The 24,818-nt window shown below is 39.5% G+C and overlaps 2 protein-coding genes across 6 annotated transcripts in view; both read left to right on the top strand.

Moving 5' to 3' along the window:
• LOC111865332 (mucin-2-like) overlaps positions 1 to 14,321 on the top strand; it is a 20,394-nt gene extending 6,073 nt beyond the window's left edge. Inside the window, exons 2-3 of the mRNA XM_023853249.1 lie at positions 4,639 to 14,103; positions 14,286 to 14,321. Of these exons, the coding sequence (XP_023709017.1) occupies positions 4,639 to 14,103; positions 14,286 to 14,321 (9,501 nt within the window). The remainder of the gene's footprint in view (positions 1 to 4,638; positions 14,104 to 14,285) is intronic.
• Positions 14,150 to 24,818, top strand: LOC111865340 (mucin-2-like). Of its 5 annotated transcripts, none has more exons than XM_023853263.2 (2): positions 14,150 to 22,948; positions 23,409 to 24,818. In XM_023853263.2, exons 1-2 carry the CDS (start codon positions 14,353 to 14,355, stop codon positions 24,158 to 24,160), a joined length of 9,348 nt encoding a protein of 3,115 aa, XP_023709031.1. In that variant the 5' UTR covers positions 14,150 to 14,352; the 3' UTR covers positions 24,161 to 24,818. The 5 variants fall into 5 exon arrangements, with proteins under 5 accessions (XP_023709031.1, XP_023709030.1, XP_023709029.1 ...); XM_023853262.2 differs by having other exon boundaries at positions 14,150 to 22,958; positions 23,419 to 24,818; XM_023853261.2 differs by having other exon boundaries at positions 14,150 to 23,077; positions 23,460 to 24,818.

The raw sequence follows: 24,818 nt of genomic DNA, 5'->3' as shown, positions 1-24,818 counted from the left end.
TTTTTCTTTGTCTGCTTCGGCTATAGTTGCGTGATTTTGTGTTAGTTTTTGTTTTATTTGCTTGGTAGTGTATAGTTGTTCCTTATTTTGTTTATTATTTGTTTTTTGATTGGCTAAGATTTGTTTTAGGTTGGTTGTTGCTAGGTATCTGATTGCTTCTTGTTGTTTACTGTCTTTTATTTGTCGTATTGAGTGTACTCAACTATCTTAGCATGTTTTGTGCTTTTACACGTCAACATATCGTAGCAGCGTCCACACGACAAACATAATTGTGAACATCAAAAAAAGCGACAGTGTTTCCATAATTATAGCAAGTGCCTCTGATGATGGTTGTGTCAAACCGAAACATGTAAGACAGAAATAATAATAAAAAGTGACCTACAAATTGTTACACTCGACGGACTTTCTATTAACTTTGTGATTGATAGTGTAACGGACCAAAATGATACAATTCAAAACATATACTTAGTTTTCTCAGTGTTTACTTCCAGACCAACCTCCTTAATTACGTCAATTAAAGTTTGAGTGTTTTTCTTTAGGTATCTATATTATCATGCAGTATATTCCCATCATCGGTATAGACCAACAGCTGATGTGTCCAGTTTAATTTCAGTCCCACCTGGTTTTCCTGGACCTTCCTAATGGCACATTTTAAAACAAAGTTGAAAAGGAGTGGCGAAAAGCATCTCCTTGTTTTAGACCATTCTGGATAGGAAATTTATCAGACAAATGTTTACCTACATGGACTTCACTATACGCTTCCTTTAAACACATTTTAATCAGCCTAACCGTTTCATAGGTGTCCCAAACTCTATCAGAATATTGTACAATACTTCCCCCATAACTGAATCATATGCTTTCTTGAAGTCTATAAATAGCTGATGTACTGTCTCATTGTACTCCCATTTTGTCTCCAATATCTGACGAAAGCAAAAGATCTGATCTGTAGTTAACCTGTTACGTCAAAACCCACACTGATGATCCCCAGTAATTTCATCTATATTTGGACTTAACCCTGAGAGAAGAATATTGGATACGATTTTGAAAATTTTGTATGAAATTGATTGCAACGATATTCCCCGATAATTACTACATCCAGTTTTATCGCCCTTCTTGTGAACTGGTAAAATAATAGACTCCTTCCACTGATCAGGCAATTTTTCCTCATGCCAAATAAAGTAATTACTTATGGATTTTAGAACGCAATATTTAACCTCCTGCTTGAATAAGTTCTGCCAGAATTTGATCACTACCTGGCGATTTATACCGTTTCAATTTTGCAATAGCACTTTCAACCTCAAAAGGTCTACTAACGGCTCAGTTGTATGGATTGTCTGCCTAACATCACTGACCCTGTGTACATTTAATAACTGAGAGAACTAGTTCTTCCACCTATTCAAACTGTTGTGGGAATCAGCAAGCAGATCACCATTCTCATCCTTCACTAAGTTACTTCTAAGGCCGCGCCACAGCTCAAGCGGTTAGTCGCTGGCTTCCCACCGCGACGGCCCGGGTTCGATCCCGAGTCTGGTCAAGTGGGATTTGTGGTAGACAAAGTGGCGCTGGGGTAGGTTTCTCACCTATAATCTGGGGCTGGTACAATAGTCCAGAAGTGGCCGCAGTACAAGGGACTTAGTCCCACCCCACTAGCATTAAAAAAAGTTACTTCTAGGTTGGTAACCCCTCTTAAGGTCATTTATTCTTCTACAAAGGTTTCTAATGTTCTTGTTCTTACTGTTCATTGCAAGCTCATCAATTTTGTCTTTCAGATATTCCCTCTTTTTGTTCCTGAAATGGCTGCTGGTTTTGCATCATATATTGTTCAGATTATCCTCATTTACAAGGTGTGTCCCAAAAGTCATGAAATATATTTCTTTCCCGCGCTCCTACTGGTCGGAGCGCGCTGGAACCGGTTGGGTTAGGGGGGGGAGGCCTTTAGCTTCACAGCGCGCCCAAGGTCAGTCTGCTCGAGCATCGGAGGCGTCAGTGTCGCTGATTTAGTGCACCTGTGTTTTGTGACCACGTCACGGCGGGCGATGGCGGATACTTTCGAAAAACGTTGGGAGGTCAAGTTCTGCACAAAGCTCAACAAAAAAGCTGCCGAAACTCACGAACTGCTTAAGCAAGCCTACGGGGAGTCTGCTCTATCATATGTGCAAGTTACAAGGTGGGTGAAGAAGTTTAAGGAGGGCCAGGAAGGAGTGGAAGATTACCCCCGCTCTGGACGGCCATCAAAAAGCCAAACCGATGAAAATGTGACTCGTGTGCGTGATTTGTTGAATACTGACCGTCGAATGACTGTCTGGTTGTTAGCCGACACTCTGAACATTCCAAAAGATTAAGGCAAAGGGTCATCCGCGTGCGAAAAGACATCGCGGCTAACTGGCGTCTGCATCATGACAATGCGCCCAGCCACACGTCTCTGCTCGTCCGTGAGTTCCTGGCGAAGCACCACGTGGCAACGCTGCCGCAGCCACCCTACAGCCCCGACCTAGCTCCGGCCGACTTCTTTTTGTTCCCGAGGATCAAGACTGCACTCAAAGGATGCCGTTTTGAAAGCATTCAGGCTATCCAAGCGGCCGTGACAACAGCTTTAAATGAGGTTCCCGTCGAGGCCTTTGATGGGGCGTACCGGGCATGGGAGAGTCGGTGGAAAAAATGTGTAGATGCTCATGGACAGTACTTTGAAGAATATTAACACTCTGTACCGGTATCATCAATAAATTAAAAAAAATATATATATATATTTCATGACTTTTGGGACACACCTTGTATTTCACTTGGATCCTGTAACCATTGCAATTTGGCTTCTTTTCTTTGGTCTAATAATTTTGAACATCCTTCATCGAACCCTGGCTTATGCTTCTTCAGTTCATAATAACCTGGACCCTCCTTAACAGAAATGTTGATATTTTCTCTAATAGTTTCCCAGCCTTTATTAACATCCACCTCAGCATCCAAGTTCTCCAAAGCCACGATCCTATTTCAGATTTCAACACAATACTGCTCTTTACCCACCACCTCATTTAATTTCTTGAGAGTGAACCTCTCCATATGAACTCTGTGCGTTGTTTGTTTGCTCACTGCCAGTCTTTCCCTAACCTTTGCCATCGCCAAGTAGTGGTCAGTATCACAGTCTGTTGCCCTGAATGATCGGACATCAAGTATACTTGAGTGCCGTCTCCTGTCTATCAAAATAGGTCGATTTGATTGTGTATCTTCCCATCAGGAGATGTCCAAGCAAATTTATGGATGTTACGATGTGGGAACATTGCAGTACTTTTGACAGTAAGATTTTTGGATGTGGCAAAGTTTACTACTCTAACTCCATTATCATTACTAATTTCATGCAAACTCTCATTCCCAATCGTTGGTTTGAAAATGTCTTCCCTCCCTACTTTGGCATTGAAATCTCCTAACAAAATTTTCATAGGGTACTTCGGAATTTATTAAATACATGTTCTAATTCTTCATAGAGTCTATCCTTTATGTCATCAATTTTATCTTCTGTTTGGGCGTGAACATTCGTAACGATGATATCACATCGGACACCTTTTAATATTATATATGATATCCTATCACTAACGAACTCTAAGCCTCTTAAGTGCTGATACGATTCTCTTATGTACGAAAAACCTTTACCTAGTTCATGATTTTCATTCCCCTTTCCATAGACAAATGTATATTCACCTGCTGATTCAGTGCCACCCCTGCTAAATCTAATTTATATTTTGAGATTTCTTCTGCCACTGCCCTGAGCGAACCTGCCCTATACAAACTTCTGACGTTGTTTGGTGGGTCCCTTGTTACCACGGCATAGCGCGTTCTCAGGTTGCGGATGGAGGAGACGCCCTCTAGGCATGGAAGGAAGCTGCGAATATATTTAATAAGCAGTCGCGGACAGCCGACAAAGGGTGGTCCTTCAGCTTGAGTGTTGGGGGTGGGGCTAAAAACTCCTCACCGTAAAAATAATCCAGTTACAAAAATGAACATAGGCTCTGGATAAACGAGATATGAGAGCTTAGCATTGCTTTATGTGCAGCCCCCGCTCGTCTCTCTCGTTTGCAGGAAATTCTCGATAAACTACGATTTCCAGACACGCAACGTACACACAGTCAACATCGGTAAAACCCAGAAAATTTGTTGAAACTGTAACATGTATACCTTGTATCTGGGAGACTCCTGGTTCGAATCTCGGCAAAGATTATTCTGAGACATTCCATCGTTTTCCTCAGTTCCTCGAGCAAATGATACTATAGAATATTGAATTTAGACACCAACTATTGCATTCAAATCCCTTTCAATTCTTCATTCGGTGAGATTAAGTCCTCACAGCGATGGAACTAACATAACTGACGCAGTGCAGTCTGGTAGGAGTTTACAGAGGTTTCGGTGGAACATACTGCCTTCACCGTCAAGGTTAGAAGAGATTCAGTTCGTATATTCTTCCGAAACGTCGGTAAAACTCCACCAGAAAACAACATGTGACATTAAGTTGTATGAAACATTCGGCGCTCTGAAGCCTCATTATAAGAACTAACAAATAAACGCATTAAAATGCAGCTGTAAATGTGCCAGACAGGAAAGATACCCAGAATTCAATTTAAATTTAGGGGGTTGTTTCGATTTGATTTTTAGGATGTTTTGTCAGTGTTGCTAGTAGCGAGCTCCTGGAATGTCATCACAGTACAACAGGAGAAAGACTTTTCACCCAACACTTCAGAAACATTTGTTACTTCGCCGGAAACAGATGTCTCTCCCCTGTCAGTGTCAACAGGAGATAATCTCACAGAGCAACAAGCAACTGAAGCAGTATCAGTCCAGGACAGAAGCGAAGAAACTTCCATATCACCTGTTCCACATTCACCTGCTCAACTCCTGAACGAAACAGAATCTCAGAATCAAACGTCATTTCCAGGCGAAGTAACGGAGATCATGACAACTGCACCAGAAACAAAATCCGTTGAAGATAACTCTTTATTACTTCATGGATTCAACGGTCTCAACGCAACACGCGGCCAAAACAAAAGTAACGAATCAGAGCCCGTTACCACACAAATTGTACGGCCTGTCAGGAACAGCAAAAGTCAGGAATTTTCAACGGATAATGGCCTTGAATTTGTTCAACAAGAATCCGCTACTAGACGAACAGCAGTAGTGGCAGGCACTCAAGCAACGGCTGCCTCAACATTCACTCGACAGGGATTAGCAAACAACTCATCACAACCTGACTACGTCACAAGAGAAATTACAAGTGCTGAAACATCCAGTGTACTGGGCTTAACAGCCACAACACTACAATCAGAACCAGTTACCATAGCAGCCATAAATGAGACTACAGCTGACGAAATGTCCTGTGGAATCGGCTTAAATACTTGGCCACAACATGAACTGGTTCCCTCAAGAGCCATCAGCAAAGACACAAGTGAAGGACATAGCGTGTTAACAGCGAAAACACCACAACCACAAGACGTTCCGGCAGACAAAGGTGAAGCAACCTTCGCTGAAACATCCACTGTAACGGAAATGCTAAATAAGAGACAACAATCTGAGTCAGATTCAACAGCGGTCAAAAGTGAGATCAAAACTGATGGAAAATCAAGTGCACAGTGTGAACCGATTCAGACATCATTCACAGGAGAAGCCAAGAAGAATAAAGTATACATTTTGCCGGAAGTAAATGGACCGAGTTCAGTAACAGTTATAACTGAGGTCAGAACTGCTGAAACTTCCAGTAAACCCGAATTAACAAACGATGCTCAGCATTCCGAAATACTTTCTGAAACAACAGCAGTAAGTGAAACCATAATTTCTGAAATAACCAGACCACCGGAAGTGAGTAGCAATACACCACAACTAGAACCGGTTCAGAACAAAATAACAAGTGAAAACATAAATCATGAAATATCCAATGGACCGGAAGTAAGAAATACGACACAAGAATTTGAAGCGGCGACAAGTAAAGCAACCATTGCCAAAATTTCAAGTCCATCAGAAGCATCTACCACGACAACACAACCTGAAAGTATTCTAACAAAACGAAACTCTCAAGTTGCTATTGATGTTGCGTCCAGTAAATGGGAATTAACAAACAGCACAGCATTAAACACAAGCGGGCCCACATACATTGATACAGTCATTATACCGGAATTAACAAACGTCTCACTAAAACTTGAAAGAGCTTCGACGTCTTACTTAAACTTAACAAAAAATGTTGAAAATAAGAGAGCATCGAGAGCTACAATCTCCACAACAGAACTTGAAAAAGCTACCATAAAAAGCACAAGAGAGATCACGGATTCTAACATACTCATTTCACCAAATCAAACAAAGATCATACAAAAGCAATTAAGGGTTCAAGCAAGACCCATACGTGATACAACAAACGAAGCAATATCCAGTATAAGAGGGAAAAGAAACGGTATAAAAAATAATAATTTCCTAGCAACAACAGATATAAGGGAAATCATAGCACCTGCAATATTCACTACACAAGAATTAATAAATGCAACGGCACAAGAGGTCACTGCTCCAAAACAACTCGAAGTAAAAAACGCGAAAGCAGATGTATTCGGTTTCCCAAAAATTACAAGTCAGTCATTCAAATCTGGACTGGATAAAAGTGGCGTGCAGATTGAGGTCACAATTTCAGAAAAATCCGGAGAACAGGATTTAAAAAACGCAACACCAAAATCTCTATCAGCTCAGGCTGCACTCAAAAGAGAAAATGAACACAAAGAAAAATCCGGCATACTACACATACAAAATACATCTCATCCAGGAACATACACTAAAATAATTCTAAATGAGAATGCAACTGGAGAGGGGATGAATCTGCAACAACAAACATCAACAACACAGCATTATGAACGACTACACAAAACGAATAAAAAAACGAACAGAACTGATGAGTTACACACCTTATTAGAAACAACCCCCAAAAAAACACAATCAGGAAAAAAACTTATTGTTGAGACCACGACTGCTGAAGTACCCAGTCTACTGAAAATAAAATCTACAACACCACCAACTGAAGCATTCATTATAAACCTACTAAATGAGACCAAGAATATTGAGGGACTACAATCACTGGAATTAACAACTACCACACAACAACCTGAATCATTAACTACTACATTAATAAATGAGACCACAATTGCTGAGGTATCCAGTCCACTGGAACTAACAACTACCAAACCACAATCTGAAACAATCATTATAAACTCAATAAATGAGACCACGATTTCTGAGGTACCCAGTCTACTGGAATTAACAACAACCACACCACAACCTGAAGCATTCTCTAAAAACCTACTAACTGAGACCAAGAACATTGAGGGATTACAATCAGCGGAATTAGCAACAACCACACCACAACCTGAATCATTAACTACAAACTTAATAAATGAGACCACGATTGCTGAGGTACCCAGTCTACAGGAATTAACAACTACAACACCACAATCTGAAGCATTAACTACAAACTTAATAAACGAGACCACAGTTACTGAGGTACTCAGTCAACTGGAATTAACAACTATCACACCACAACCTGAAGAACTAACTACAAACTCGATAAATGAGACCACAGTTACTGAGGTACTCAGTCAACTGGAATTAACAACAATCACACCACAACCTGAAGAACTAACTACAAACTCGATAAATGAGACCACAGTTACTGAGGTACTCAGTCAACTGGAATTAACAACAATCACACCACAACCTGAAGAACTAACTACAAACTCGATAAATGAGACCACGATTGCTGAGGTACCCAGTCTACTGGAATTAACAACTACAACACCACAACCTGAAGTATTCACTACAAACCTAATAACGGAGACCAAAACTACTGAGGTACTACAACCACTGAAATTAACATCAACCACACCACAAACTGAACAATATACTACACACTTAAAAACTGAGACCATGACTGCTGAGGTACCCAGTATACTGGAATTAACAACTACAACACCACTACCTGAAGTATTCACTAAACACTTCATAAATGAGACAAAAACTACTCAGGTACTAGAACCACTGGAATTAACAACTACTATATCACAAACAGAAGCATCCAGTACAAGATTAATAAATGAGAACAAAACAACTGATGTTCCAAGTCTCCTGGAAATAACAACAACCACACCACAACCTGAAGCATTCACTACAAACTTAATATATGAGACCATGACTGCTGATGTACAAAGTCTATTGGAATCAACAAATACCAGGCAACAACCTGAAGAATTCACTACAAAATTAATAACTGAGACCATTACTGCTGAGGTACCCAGTATAAGGGAATTAACAACTACCACACCACAAAGAGAAGCATTCTCTAAAAACCTAATAACTGAGACCAAAACTACTGAGGTATTAGAACCACTCGACTTAACAAAAACCACTCCACAACCTGAAGTATTCACTACAGACTTAAAAAAAGAGGTGACGACTGCTGAGGTACCAAGTCTACTGGAATTAAGAACTAACACAGCAGAACCTGAAGCATTCAGTAAAAACATAACAACAGACAAAAAAATTACTAATGTAACACAACCACTGGAAATAATATCTACGACACAACAACCTGAAGCATTCAGTAAAAACTTAAAATATGACAACAAAACTACTGAGGTAACAGAAACACTGGAATTAACAACTACCACACCACAACCTGAAGCATTCAGTACATCCATAATAACTGACAAGAAAACTACTGAGGTAACAGAACCACTGGAATTAAGAACGACCACACCACAGCCTGAGGCATTAACTACAAACCTAACAACTCAGACCGTCATTTTTGAAGTTCACAATCTACTGGAATTAACAGCCACTAAACCACAACTTGAATCATTCTCTACAAACCTAATATCTGAGACCAAACCTACTGAAGTACTACAACCACTGGAATTCACAACTACCACACTACAATCTGAAGCACTCTCTAAAAACTTAATAAATGAGACCACGACTGGTGAGGTAATCAGTCTACTGAAATTAACAACTACAACACCACAACCTGAAGTATTCACTAAAAACATAATAACTGAGACCAAAATTACTGAGGTACTAGAAACATTGGAATTAACATCAACCACACCACAACCTGAAGTATTCAATATAAACTTAATAACTGAGACAACTACTGCTGATGTACCCAGTATACTGGAATTAACAAACACCAGGCAACGACCTGAAGAATTCACTACAAACTTAATAACCAAAACCACAACTGCTGAGGTACCCAGTCTACTGGAATTAACAACTACAACTCCACTAACTGAAGTATTCAATATAAACTTAACAAAAGAGACAAACACTACTGAGGTACTAGAACAACGGGAATTAACAACTACCATACCACAAACAGAAGTATTCAGTACAAGACTAATAAATGAGAACAAAACGACTGATATTCCAAGTCTCCTGGAATTAACAACTACCACACCAAAATATGAAGCATTCACTACAAACTTAATATATGAGACCACGACTGCTGATGTACCCATACTACTGGAATTTACAACTACCAGGCAACAACCGGAAGCACTAACTACAAACCTAATAACTGAGGTACCCAGTCTACTGAAATTAACAACTACCACACCACAACCTGAATCATTCAGAACATTCATAATAACTGACAAGAAAACTACTGAGGTAACAGAACAACTGGAATTATCAACTGCCACATCACAACCTGAAGCATTAACTACAAACCAAACAACTGAGACTGTCATTTCTGCGGTTCCCAGTCTACAGGAATTAACAACAACCACAGCACATTTTGAAGAATTCACTAAAAACCAAATAACTCAGACCAAAATTACTGGGATACCAGAACCAATGGTATTGACAAATAATAGACCACAACCTGATGCATTCAGTACAATCCTAAAAATTGAGAACAAAACTACTGAGGTACCCAGTCTATTGGAATTAACAACTATCACACCACAACCTGAACCATTCAATATAAACTTAATAAACGAGACCACAACTACTGAGGTACCCAGTCTACTGGAATTAACAGCCACTAAACCACAACTTGAATCATTCTCTACAAACCTAATATCTGAGACCAAAACTACTGAAGTACTACAACCACTGGAATTCACAACTACCACACTACACTCTGAAGCACTCTCTAAAAACTTAATAAATAAGACCACGACTGGTGAGGTAATCAGTCTACTGAAATTAACAACTACAACACCACAACCTGAAGTATTCACTAAAAACATAATAACTGAGACCAAAATTACTGAGGTACTAGAAACATTGGAATTAACATCAACCACACCACAACCTGAAGTATTCAATATAAACTTAATAACTGAGACAACTACTGCTGATGTACCCAGTCTACAGGAATTAACAAATACCAGGCAACAACCTGAAGAATTCACTACAAACATAATAACGGAGACCACGACTGCTGAGGTACCCGGTCTACTGGAATTAACAACTACAACACCACTAACCGAAGTATTCAATATAAACTTAATAAATAAGACAAAAAATACTGAGCTACTAGAACCACGGGAATTAACAACTACCATACCACAAACGGAAGGATTTAGTACAACACTAATAAATGAGAACAAAACAACTGATTTTCCAAGTCTCCCGGAATTAACAACTACCACACCAAAATATGAAGCATTCACTACAAACTTAATATATGAGACCACGAGTGCTGATGTACCCAGTCTACTGGAATTTACAAATACCAGGCAACAACCTGAAGCACTAACTACAAACCTAATAGCTGAGACTGTCATTGCTGAGGTACCCAGTCTACTGAAAATAACAACTACCACGCAACAACCTGAAGAATCAACAACGAACTTAATAACTGAGAGCATGACTGCTGAGGTACCCAGTCTACGGGAATTAACAACTACCACACCACAAAAAGAAGCATTCTCTAAGAACATAGTAACTCAGACCAGAACTACTGAAGTGTTAGAACCACTGGACTTAACAACAACCACTCCACAAGCTGAAGTAATCACTATAGACTTAATAAAGGAGACCAGGACTGCTGAGGTACCCAGTCTACTGGAATTAAGAACTACCACAGCAGAACCTGTAGCATTCACTACAAATTTAATAAACGAGACCACGACTGCTAAAGTACACAGTCAACTGGAATTAACAACTACCACACCACAAACTGAACAATACACTACACACTTAAAAACTGAGACCACGACTGATGAGGTACCCAGTCTACTGGGATTAACAACTACAACACCACTACCTGTATTCAATGTAAACTTAATGAATGGGACAAAAACTACTAAGGTACTAGAAACGCTGGAATTAACAACTACCACACCACAACCTGAAGTATTCAGTACATTCATAATAACTGACAAGAAAACTACTGAGGTAACAGAACCACTGGAATTAACAACTACCACACCACAACCTGATGCATTCACTACAAACTTAATATATGAGACCACGACTACTGATGTACACAGTATACTGGAATTAACAAATACCAGGCAACAACCTGAAGAATTTACTACAAAATTAATAACGGAGACCACGACTGCTCAGGTACACAGTCTACTGGAATTAACAACTACCACACCACAACCTGAAGCATTCACTACAAACTTAATATATGAGACCACGACTACTGATGTACACAGTATACTGGAATTAACAAATACCAGGCAACAACCTGAAGAATTTACTACAAAATTAATAACGGAGACCACGACTGCTCAGGTACACAGTCTACTGGAATTAACAACCACAGCACATTTTGAAGAATTCACTAAAAACCAAATAACTCAGACCAAAATTACTGAGGTACCAGAACCAATGGTATTGACAACTAATATACCACAACCTGAAGCATTCAGTACAATACTAAAAATTGAGAACAAAAGTACTGAGGTACCCAGTCTACTGGAATTAAGAACTATCACACCACAACCTGAACCATTCAATATAAACTTAATAAACGAAACCACAACTACTGAGGTACCCAGTCTACTGGAATTAACAACCACTAAACCACAACTTGAATCATTCTCTACAAACCTAATATCGGAGACCAAAACTACCGAAGTACTACAGCCACTGGAATTCACAACTATCACACTACAATCTCAAGCACTCTCTAAAAATTTAATAAATGAGACCACGACTGGTGAGGTAATCAGTCTACTGGAATTAACACCTACAACACCACAACCTGAAGTATTCAGTACATTCATAATAACTGACAAGAAAACTACTGAGGTACTAAAACAACGGGAATTAACAACTACCACACCACAACCTGAAGTATTCAGTACATTCATAATAACTGACAAGAAAACTACTGAGGTACTAAAACAACGGGAATTAACAACTACCACACCACAACCTGAAGTATTCAGTACATTCATAATAACTGACAAGAAAACTACTGAGGTACTAAAACAACGGGAATTAACAACTACCACACCACAACCTGAAGTATTCAGTACATTCATAATAACTGACAAGAAAACTACTGAGGTACTAAAACAACGGGAATTAACAACTACCACACCACAACCTGAAGTATTCAGTACATTCATAATAACTGACAAGAAAACTACTGAGGTACTAAAACAACGGGAATTAACAACTACCACACCACAACCTGAAGTATTCAGTACATTCATAATAACTGACAAGAAAACTACTGAGGTACTAAAACAACGGGAATTAACAACTACCACACCACAACCTGAAGTATTCAGTACATTCATAATAACTGACAAGAAAACTACTGAGGTACTAAAACAACGGGAATTAACAACTACCACACCACAACCTGAAGTATTCAGTACATTCATAATAACTGACAAGAAAACTACTGAGGTACTAAAACAACGGGAATTAACAACTACCACACCACAACCTGAAGTATTCAGTACATTCATAATAACTGACAAGAAAACTACTGAGGTACTAAAACAACGGGAATTAACAACTACCACACCACAACCTGAAGTATTCAGTACATTCATAATAACTGACAAGAAAACTACTGAGGTACTAAAACAACGGGAATTAACAACTACCACACCACAACCTGAAGTATTCAGTACATTCATAATAACTGACAAGAAAACTACTGAGGTACTAAAACAACGGGAATTAACAACTACCACACCACAACCTGAAGTATTCAGTACATTCATAATAACTGACAAGAAAACTACTGAGGTACTAAAACAACGGGAATTAACAACTACCACACCACAACCTGAAGTATTCAGTACATTCATAATAACTGACAAGAAAACTACTGAGGTACTAAAACAACGGGAATTAACAACTACCACACCACAACCTGAAGTATTCAGTACATTCATAATAACTGACAAGAAAACTACTGAGGTACTAAAACAACGGGAATTAACAACTACCACACCACAACCTGAAGAATTCACTAAAAACCAAATAACTCAGACCAAAACTACTGGGGCACCAGAACCAATGGTATTGACTACTAATAGAAGACAACCTGATGCATTCAGTACAATCCTAAAAATTGAGAACAAAACTACTGAGGTACCCAGTCTACTGGAATTAACAACTACAACACCACAACCTGAAGTATTCACTAAAAACCTAATAACTGAGACCAAAACTACTGAGGTACCCAGTCTACTGGAATTAACAACTACAACACCACAACCTGAAGTATTCACTAAAAACCTAATAACTGAGACCAAAACTACTGAGGTACCCAGTCTACTGGAATTAACAACTACAACACCACAACCTGAAGTATTCACTAAAAACCTAATAACTGAGACCAAAACTACTGAGGTACCCAGTCTACTGGAATTAACAACTACAACACCACAACCTGAAGTATTCACTAAAAACCTAATAACTGAGACCAAAACTACTGAGGTACCCAGTCTACTGGAATTAACAACTACAACACCACAACCTGAAGTATTCACTAAAAACCTAATAACTGAGACCAAAACTACTGAGGTACCCAGTCTACTGGAATTAACAACTACAACACCACAACCTGAAGTATTCACTAAAAACCTAATAACTGAGACCAAAACTACTGAGGTACCCAGTCTACTGGAATTAACAACTACAACACCACTAACTGAAGTATTCACTATAAACTTAATAAATAAGACAAAAACTACTGAGTTACTAGAACCACGGGAATTAACAACTACCATACCACAAACGGAAGGATTTAGTACAACACTAATAAATGAGAACAAAACAACTGATTTTCCAAGTCTCCCGGAATTAACAACTACCACACCAAAATATAAAGCATTCACTACAAACTTAATATATGAGACCATGAGTGCTGATGTACCCAGTCTACTGGAATTTACAAATACCAGGCAACAACCTGAAGCACTAACTACAAACCTAATAGCTGAGACTGTCATTGCTGAGGTACCCAGTCTACTGAAATTAACAACTACCACGCAACAACCTGAAGAATCAACAACGAACTTAATAACTGAGAGCATGACTGCTGAGGTACCCAGTCTACGGGAATTAACAACTACCACACCACAAAGAGAAGCATTCTCTAAGAATGTAGTAACTCAAACCAGAACTACTGAAGTGTTAGAACCACTGGACTTAACAACAACCACTCCACAACCTGAAGTAATCACTATAGACTTAATAAAGGAGACCACGACTGCTGAGGTACCCAGTCTACTGGAATTAAGAACTACCACAGCAGAACCTGTAGCATTCACTACAAATTTAATAAACGAGACCACGACTGCTAAAGTACACACTCTACTGGGATTAACAACTACAACACCACTACCTGTATTCAATGTAAACTTAATGAATGGGACAAAAACTACTAAGGTACTAGAAACGCTGGAATTAACAACTACCATACCACAAACAGAAGTATTCAGTACAAGACTAATAAATGAGAACAAAACGACTGATATTCCAAGTCTCCTGGAATTAACAGCAACCACACCACAACCTGATGCATTCACTACAAACTTAATATATGAGACCACGACTACTGATGTACCCAGTATACTGGAATTAACAAATACCAGGCAACAACCTGAAGAATTCACTACAAAATTAATAACGGAGACCACGACTGCTCATGTACCCAGTCTACTGTTATTAACAACTACCACACCACAACCTGAAGTATTCGTTACATTCACAATAACTGACAAGAAAACTACTGAGGTAACAGAACCACTGGAATTAACAAGTACCACACAACAACCTGAAGCATTAACTACAAACCTAACAACTGAGACCGTCATTTCTGAGGTTCCCAGTCTACTGGAATTAAAAACCACAGCACATTTTGAAGAATTCACTAAAAACCAAATAACTCAGACCAAAACTACTGAGGTACCAGAACCAATGGTATTGACAACTAATAGACAACAACCTGAAGCATTCAGTACAATCCTAATAATTGAGAACAAGACAACTCAGGTACCCAGTCTACTGGAATTAAGAACTATCACACCACAACCCGAATCATTCACTATAAACTTAATAAACGAGAACACAACTACTGAGGTACCCAATCTACTGGAATTAACAACTACTAAACCACAACTTGAATCATTCTCTACAAACCTAATATCTGAGACCAAAACTACCGAAGTACTACAAACACTGGAATTCACAACTAACACACCACAATCTGAAGCAATCTCTACAAAATTAATAAATGAGACCACGACTGGTGATGTAATCAGTCTACTGGAATTAACAACTACAACACCACAACCTGAAGTATTCACTACAAACCTAATAACGGAGACCAAAACTACTGAGGTACTACAACCACTGGAATTAACATCAACCACACCACAACCTGAAGAATACACTACACACTTAAAAACTGAGACCACAACTGCTGGGGTACCCAGTACACTGGAATTAACAACTACAACACCACTACCTGAAGTATTCACTATAAACTTAATAAATGAGTCAAAAATTACTGAGGTACTAGAACCACGGGAATTAACAGCTACTATACCACAAACTGAAGCATTCAGTACAAGACTGATAAATGAGAACAATACAACTGATGTTCCAAGTCTTCTGGAATTAACAATTACCACACCACAACCTGAAGCATTCACCACAAACTTAATATCTGAGACCACAACTGATGATGTACCCAGTCTACAGGAATTAACAAATACCAGGCAACAACCTGAAGAATTCACTACAAACTTAATAACCGAAACCATGACTGCTGAGGTACCCAGTCTACTGGAATTAACAAACACCACGCAAAAACCTCAAGAATTCACTACAAACTTAATAACTGAGACCACGACTGCTGAGGTACCCAGTATGCTGGAATTATCAACTAGCAAACCACAATCCAAAGCATTCACTACAAAATTTATAAAAGAGACCATGACTGGTGAGGTACAAAGTCTACTGGAATTAACAACTACCACACCACAACCTGAAGCATTCACTACAAACTTAAAAAATGAAACCATGACTGCTGAGGTACCCAGTCTCCTGGAATTAATATCTACCACACCACAACATGAAGTACCCAATTTACTGGAATTAAAAACTAGAAAATCAGAATCGGATGTCTCCACTAGAGGTGACATAACTGAAACAACAATGGCTGAGGTACCCAGTTTATTGGAATTAATACCAACTGCATCAAAACATGAAATATTTATCACAAACATATTAAATAAGGTTACAACTTCTGAGGAACCCAGTGAACTGGAGTTAACATCTAGCACACGACAACCTGGAGCATTCACTACAAACCTAATAAATGAGACTACGAATGCTGAAGAACCCAGTCCACTGGAAATAGCATCTATCACACAACAACATGAAGAATTCACTACAAACTTAATAACTAAGATGACAAATAAAGAGGTACCCAGTCTACTGGAATTAACATCAATCACACCGCATTCTGAAGCATTCACTAAAATTCTAATAAATGAGACCACAACTGCTGAGTTACCTAGTCCACTGGAATTAACATTTACCACACCACAACATCAAGATTTAACTACAAGCCTAATAAATCAGACCATGACTACTGAGGTACCCAGTCTACTGGGAATACCACCTACCATACCACAACCTGCGGCATTCACTACAAATCTAATACATGAGTTCAAGACTGCTGAGATACCTAGTGTACAGGATTTAACATCTACCATACCACAATCTAAGGCAATTACTAGAAACCCAATTAATGAAACCACGACTGCTGAAGTATCCATACTACTAGAATTAACATCTACAATATCTCAACCCAAAGTTTCTCCCACAGGTGACACATCAGACACAATGGCAGCTGAAGAACACCGTCTACCTGAATTTACATCTACCACACAAAAATCTGAAGAATTTTCTACAAGCCTAATAACACAGACCACAACTGCTGAGATACCCAATCTACTCGCATTAATATCTACCACAGCACAACCTGAAACATTCAACAGAAACGTAGCAGCAGATAACACAACTCCTGGAATACCCAGACTACTGGAATTAACATCTTCCACAACACAACCTGAAGAATTCGTCACAAATCTTATAACTGAGACGACAGGTGAGGTACACATTCTACCGAACATAACATCGACCATGCCCGCAGAATTCACCACAACCATACAAAATAAGATCATATCAGCTGAGGTACCTAGTCTACTCGAATTATCATCTACAAAACCACAACCGCAAGAACTGACTACAACCATAATAATTGAGAACATGACTGCTGCAATATCCAGTCTTCTGGAATTTTCATCTACCACACCACAACATCAAGCATTTACTACAGAACTAATAACTGAAACCAAAACTACTGAGGTACCCAGACTACTGGAATTAAGATCTACCACAACACAACCTGAAGCCTTCACCACAAACTTAATAAATGCGAACACAACTGCTGAGGTACCCAGTCCACTGGAATTAACGTCTACCACACCACAACATGAAGATTTAGCTACAAGCCTAATAAGGCAGACAACAATTACTGAGGTACCCAGTATACTGGAATTAACATCTACCACATCACAACCTGGAGCATTCACTACAAACCTAATAAATGTGACCACGATTGCTCAAGAACCCAGTCTACTGGAAATAACATCTGTCACACCACAACATGAAGAATTAACTACAAACTTTATAACTGAGATGACAAATGAAGAGATACCCAGTCTCCTGGAATTAACATCAATCACACCACAACATGAAGATTTAGCTACAAGCCTAACAAATCAGACAATGACTACTGAGTTACCCAGTCTACTGGAATTAACAAATACCGCACCACCATCTGAAGCATTGACCACAAACCTAAATACTGAGACCACGACTGCCGAGGAACCCAGTCTACTTGATTTAACATCTACAACACAAAAACCTGATGAATTCACTATAAGACTAATACATGAGACCACAGGTGCTACAATACCCAGTCTACTGGAAATAACAATTACCACACCACAACCTGAAGTATTCAGATACCCAACAATTGAGACCACGACACCTGTTGTGCCCACTCTACTGAAATTAACAACTACCATACCAACATCTGAAATATTCACTGCAAACCTATTAACTGAGTCCACGACTGCTGAGATACCCAGCCTAGTAGATTTAATATCTACCACACAACCTGAGGAATTCTCTATATATGGTAGAACTGAGTCTAGAAAGGATGATATACACAGTCTACTGGAATCAACATCTACCACAACACAACCTGAAGCAATCACTACAAACCTAGTAACTGAGACCAAAACTACTGAGGTACTAGAACCACTGGAATTAACATCAACCACACCACAAACTGAACCATTCTCTACAATCTTAATAAATGAGACCACAACTGGTGAGGTACCCAGTCTACTGGAATTAAAAACTACCACATTACAACCTGAAGCATTCACTGCACACATAATAACTGAGACTACGACTGGTGAGGTACCCACTCTACTGGAATTAAAAAATACCACACCAATTTTTGAAGAATTCACTACAAACCTAATAACTCTGACCAAAACTACTGAGGTACCAGAATCATCAGAATTAACAACTACCACACTACAACCTCAAGAATTGACTACAAACATAATAACTGAGACAAGAATTACTGAGGTACCCAGTCTACTTGAATTAATATCTACCACACCACAACTTGAAACACCTAATTTACTGGAATTAATATCTACAAAATCAGAATCAGACATTTCCACTAGAGGTGACATAACTGAAGCAACAACGGCTGAGGTACCCAGTTTATTGGAATTAACACAAATCGCATCAAAACATGAAATATTTATCACAAAAATTTTAAATGAGAATACAACTCGTGAGGTGCCCAGTCAGCTGAAGTTAACATCTACCACACCACAACCTGAAGCATTCACTACAAACCTAATAAATGAGACTACGACTGCTGAAGAAAACAGTCCACTGGAAATAACATCTATCACACCACGACATGAAGAATTCATTACAAACTTAATAACTGAGATGACAAATACTGAGGTACCCAGTCTACTGGAATTAACATCTATCACATCACAACCTGAAGCATTCACTACAAACCTAATAAATGAGACTACGACTGCTGAAGAAAACAGTCCACTGGAAATAACATCTATCACACCACGACATGAAGAATTCATTACAAACTTAATAACTGAGATGACAAATACTGAGGTACCCAGTCTACTGGAATTAACATCTATCACATCACAACCTGAAGCATTCACTAAAAGCCTAATAAATGAGATCACGACTGCTGAGTTGCCTAGTCCACTGGAAATAACATCTACCACACCACAACATGAAAATTTAACTACAAGCCTAATAAATCAGACCATGACTACTGAGGAACCTAGTTCACTGGAATTAACAACTACCACACCACAATCTGCGGCATTCACTTCAAATCAGATAAATGAGACCACGACTGCTGAGATACCCACTGTACAGGAATTAACGTCTACCATACCACAATCTGAGGCATTTACTAGAAACCTAATTAATGAAACCACGACTGCTGAAGTACCCATACTACTAGAATTAACATCTACAATATCTCAACCCAAAGTTTCCCCCACAGGTGTCACATCAAAAACAATGGCAGCTGAAGAACACGGTCTACCTGAATTTACATCTACCACACAAAAATTTGAAGAATTTTCTACAAGCCTAATAAATCAGATCACAACTGCTGAGATACCCAGTCTACTTGCATTAATATCTACCACAACACAACCTAAACCATTCAACACAAACGTAGCAGCAGATAATACAACTCCTGGAATACACAGACTACTAGAATTAACATCTGCCACACCACTACCTGAAGAATTCGTCACAAATCTTATAACCGAGATGACAGGTGAGATACCCATTCTACTGAAAATAACATCTACGACTCCAGAACCCACAGAATTCACCACAAGCATAACAAATGAGATCATGTCTACTGAGGTATCTAGTCTACTGGAATTAACATCTACAAGACCACAACCGCAAGATCTTACTACAAACCTTATAACTGAGACCACAACTGCTGGGATATCCAGTCTTCTGGAATTATCATCTATCACACCACAACATCAAGCATTCACTACAAATTTAATAACTGAAACCAAAACTACTGAGATACCCAGTCTACTGGAATTAACATCTACCACACCACATCCTGAGGCATTCACTACAAACCTAATAAATGAGACAACCACTGCTGAGGTACCTAGTCCACTGGAATTAACATGTACCACACCACAAAATGAAGATTTAGCTACAAGCCTAATAAATCAGACAATGACTACTGAGGTACCCAGTCTACCGGAATTAACAACTACCACACCACCATCTGAAGCATTTACCATAAACCTAAATAATGAGACCACAACTGCTGAGGAACCCAGTCTACTTGACTTAACAGCTACCACACTAAAACCTGATGAATTCACTATAAGCCTAATACTTGAGACCACGGCTGCTGCGATACCCAGTCTATTGGAAACAACATCTACCACACCACAACCTGAAGCATTCACTACAAACTTAATGACTGAGAACATGACTCCTGAGGTACCCAGTATACTGGAATTAACATCTACCAAAACACAACCTGAAGCAATCACTACAAAACCAGTAAAAGAAAGCACGACTGCTGAAGAACCCAGACTACTGGAAATAACATCTATCACACCACAACATGAAGAATTCACCACAAACTTAATAACTGTGATGACAAATCCTGAGGTACCCAGTTTATTGGAATTAACATATACCACAACAGAACATGAAGCATTCACTGCAAACCTAATGACTGAGAACATGACTGCTGAGGTACCCAGTCTACTGGAGTTAACATCTACCACACCACAACCTGAAGTATTCACTACAAATCCAATAAATGAGAACATGACTGCCCAGTTATCCACTCTACTGGAAATAACATCTATTACACCACAACATGAAGAATTCACTACAAACTTTATTACTGAGATGACAAACACTGAGGTACCCAGTCTGTTGGAATTAACATCTAACACAACACAACCTGAACCATTCCCCACAAAGTTAATGACTGAGACTATGACCACTGTAGTACCCAGTCTACTTGATCTGCAATCTACCACACCACAACCTGAAGTATTCACCCCAGGGGATATAAATGAGACCACTATTCCTGATGTGCTGAATCTACTGGAATTATCAGACACCACATCATATCCTGAAACATTCACCACAACACTCTCATATGTGAACTCAACATCGAACGTACCGGGACTACTGAAACTGTCGACAACCGCACCACATTCCAAAGACTTTATAAGAAAGGTCATAAATGAGACCGAAAGTGCTGAATTACCGAGCAGCCTGGAATTAACAACAGTGAGATGGGATTCTGTACCATTTAATACAACACAAATAATTGAATCTACAACTGTTGTATCATCCAGTCTTCCAGAATTTATACACATCACATCACAAACTCATTCCCTCACTTGTGGAGACCTAATTTTATCCACAGATACTGGAACATCACCTGGAATAGGATCCACTTCCGTACAACACCCTGAACCGAATTCCACAGCAGTAATATTGGACGCCACAACAAGTGAACTGAGTGTGACAAATTCCTCGCCGCTCTATGATCTTGCTTACAAGATGGGCCTAAGTGAAGTCAAATCTGTGGAGTCATCTAGTAGATTGGATATGGGAAGTTCTGCACAGCAATCTGATCCGTTTCTCTCAGTAGGCGTTCTTCGGAATTCATCTGGTAATTCGTCCATTGGACTGGAATTAGCACAGTTCACAGCACAATCAGTAGTCTCTCCCTCAAGTGTTGGCACAACTGGAAGTACTTCACCTGGAATCGAAGTAACAACTGCCACTCCACCGACAGGATTCTTTTCCCCAAATGTTGGCACAACTGTGAGTAATTCAAGTGGAATGAGAGTAACAAATGCCACTCCACAAACAGGATTCTTTTCCCCAAATGTTGGCACAACTGTCAGTAATTCAGGTGGAATTGGAGTAACAAATGCCACACCACAAACAGGATTCTTTCCCCCAGATGATGGCACAACTGTCAGTAATTCAGGTGGAATTGGAGTAACAAATGTCACTCCACAAACAAGATTTTTTTCCCCAAATGTTGACACAACTGTCAGTAATTCAGGTGGGATTGGAGTAACAAATGCCACTCCACAAACAGGATTCTTTTCCCCAAATGTTGGCACAACTGTCAGTAATTCAGGTGGAATTGGAGTAACAAATTCCCCTCCACAAACAGGATTCTTTTCCCCAAATGTTGACACAACTGTCAGTAATTCAACTGGAATAGGAGTAACAATTGCCACTCCACCAACACGATTCTTTTCCCCAAATGTTGGCACAACTGTGAGTACTTCAAGTGGAATGGGAGTAACAAATGCCACTCCACAAACAGGATTCTTTTCCCCAAATGTTGGCAAAACTGTCAGTAATTCAAATGGAATGGGAGTAACAAATGCCACACCACAAACAGGATTCTTTCCCCCAGATGATGGCACAACTGTCAGTAATTCAGGTGGAATTGGAGTAACAAATGTCACTCCACAAACAAGATTTTTTTCCCCAAATGTTGACACAACTGTCAGTAATTCAGGTGGGATTGGAGTAACAAATGCCACTCCACAAACAGGATTCTTTTCCCCAAATGTTGGCACAACTGTCAGTAATTCAGGTGGGATTGGAGTAACAAATGCCCCTCCACAAACAGGATTCTTTTCCCCAAATGTTGACACAACTGTCAGTAATTCAACTGGAATGGGAGTAACAATTGCCACTCCACCGACAGGATTCTTTTCCCCACACAACTGTCAGTACTTCAAGTGGAATGGGAGTAACAAATGCCACTCCACAAACAGGATTCTTTTCCCCAAATGTTGGCACAACTGTCAGTACTTCAACTGGAATGGGAGTAACAAATGCCACTCCACAAACAGGATTCTTTTCCCCAAATGTTGGCACAACTGTCAGTAATTCAGGTGGGTTTGGAGTAACAAATGCCACACCACAAACAGGATTCTTTTCCCCAGATGATGGCACAACTGTCAGTAATTCAAGTGGAATGGGAGTAACAAGTAACACATCGCAATCAGGATTCTTTCCTGCCCTGTACAACAAGACGAAACAGGTTCTTACATCAAGTATTGACTTCGTGACCAAAGCGCCGAAACCCCCAACCAATATAACTTCAGCTGGCGTGCCCAATTACACTTCCAGACCTGAGTCACCGGTCCTCCCTCCGCTTCCATTTAAATGGAAAGCCAACAAACGGACTCAAGTGTTTCGATGCCGGCGTCCTGGACGCTTTCCATCACAGTCCAGTTGTACCAAGTACCATGTTTGCCGTCGGGGCCGGGGTCGACTCTTTCACACCGAGGAGAGATGTCCTCCTGGTCACGGATTCAGTTCCCGTCTTAGGTTCTGTGTCCCCAGTCGTCTTTTATCCGAGTGCAAAGCGGATCGGAACTCTGATGACCGGATTTCAAGTAAGATTGGAGAAGATACAATGAGGAGATGGTTACATAAGAGGAGAAGGAAACAGGGAACAAGGGGAGGGTGAATGAAAATACATTGACATGTCACGTGTCCTAGGATCCGTGACTAATAATAACGGGTTCTGGATTGGATGATTAGATTTATTAACATCTTACATAATCTACTCGTACTTAAAAGCGATACAGCGCTACCGCTGCTTTACGCAATTTACAGTTCACCTTTACATACGCACTAGGATTATCCGTCCTCACGGGTCGTATTCTCGCAACGGGATTAAAGCAGTCTCACTGTTATTAAATCTTCTAATCCTCAGAGGCTGACTTGTAATTCTTCAAATACTAATTTCCCATGGTTATCTTCTACCGACAACTCTCATTCTCGCATTCCGACTGCTCACTTGAATTCCGTGTTATATACCTTCGGGTCGGACCTCACGGAAAACATGTGTCATGTGTCACTGGCCCATTACCCAGCATTGGGCAAGGCGCAGACCACATATAAAACATCTTTCATTATTGTCGCGTAATGTTGTACGTATTACCAAGCAACGGGCTTTTTACCAAGAATCTGTCTCCGTGGGATCGTTGCTTAGCAGTGGATCGATACGCCATAGAAGGATAAAATGAGATGTGCCTAAATAATGGTGGAAGAAAATACGTGGAATTTATTTTTATGTTTAGTTTTGTATCATAAAAATTCTTATATGAAATAAAGAAAACTAA

Source organism: Cryptotermes secundus, unplaced genomic scaffold (assembly GCF_002891405.2).
Source record: "Cryptotermes secundus unplaced genomic scaffold, Csec_1.0 scaffold17, whole genome shotgun sequence".
Classification (NCBI taxonomy): domain Eukaryota; kingdom Metazoa; phylum Arthropoda; class Insecta; order Blattodea; family Kalotermitidae; genus Cryptotermes; species Cryptotermes secundus.
This window is presented reverse-complemented; position numbering and strand designations above follow the sequence as displayed.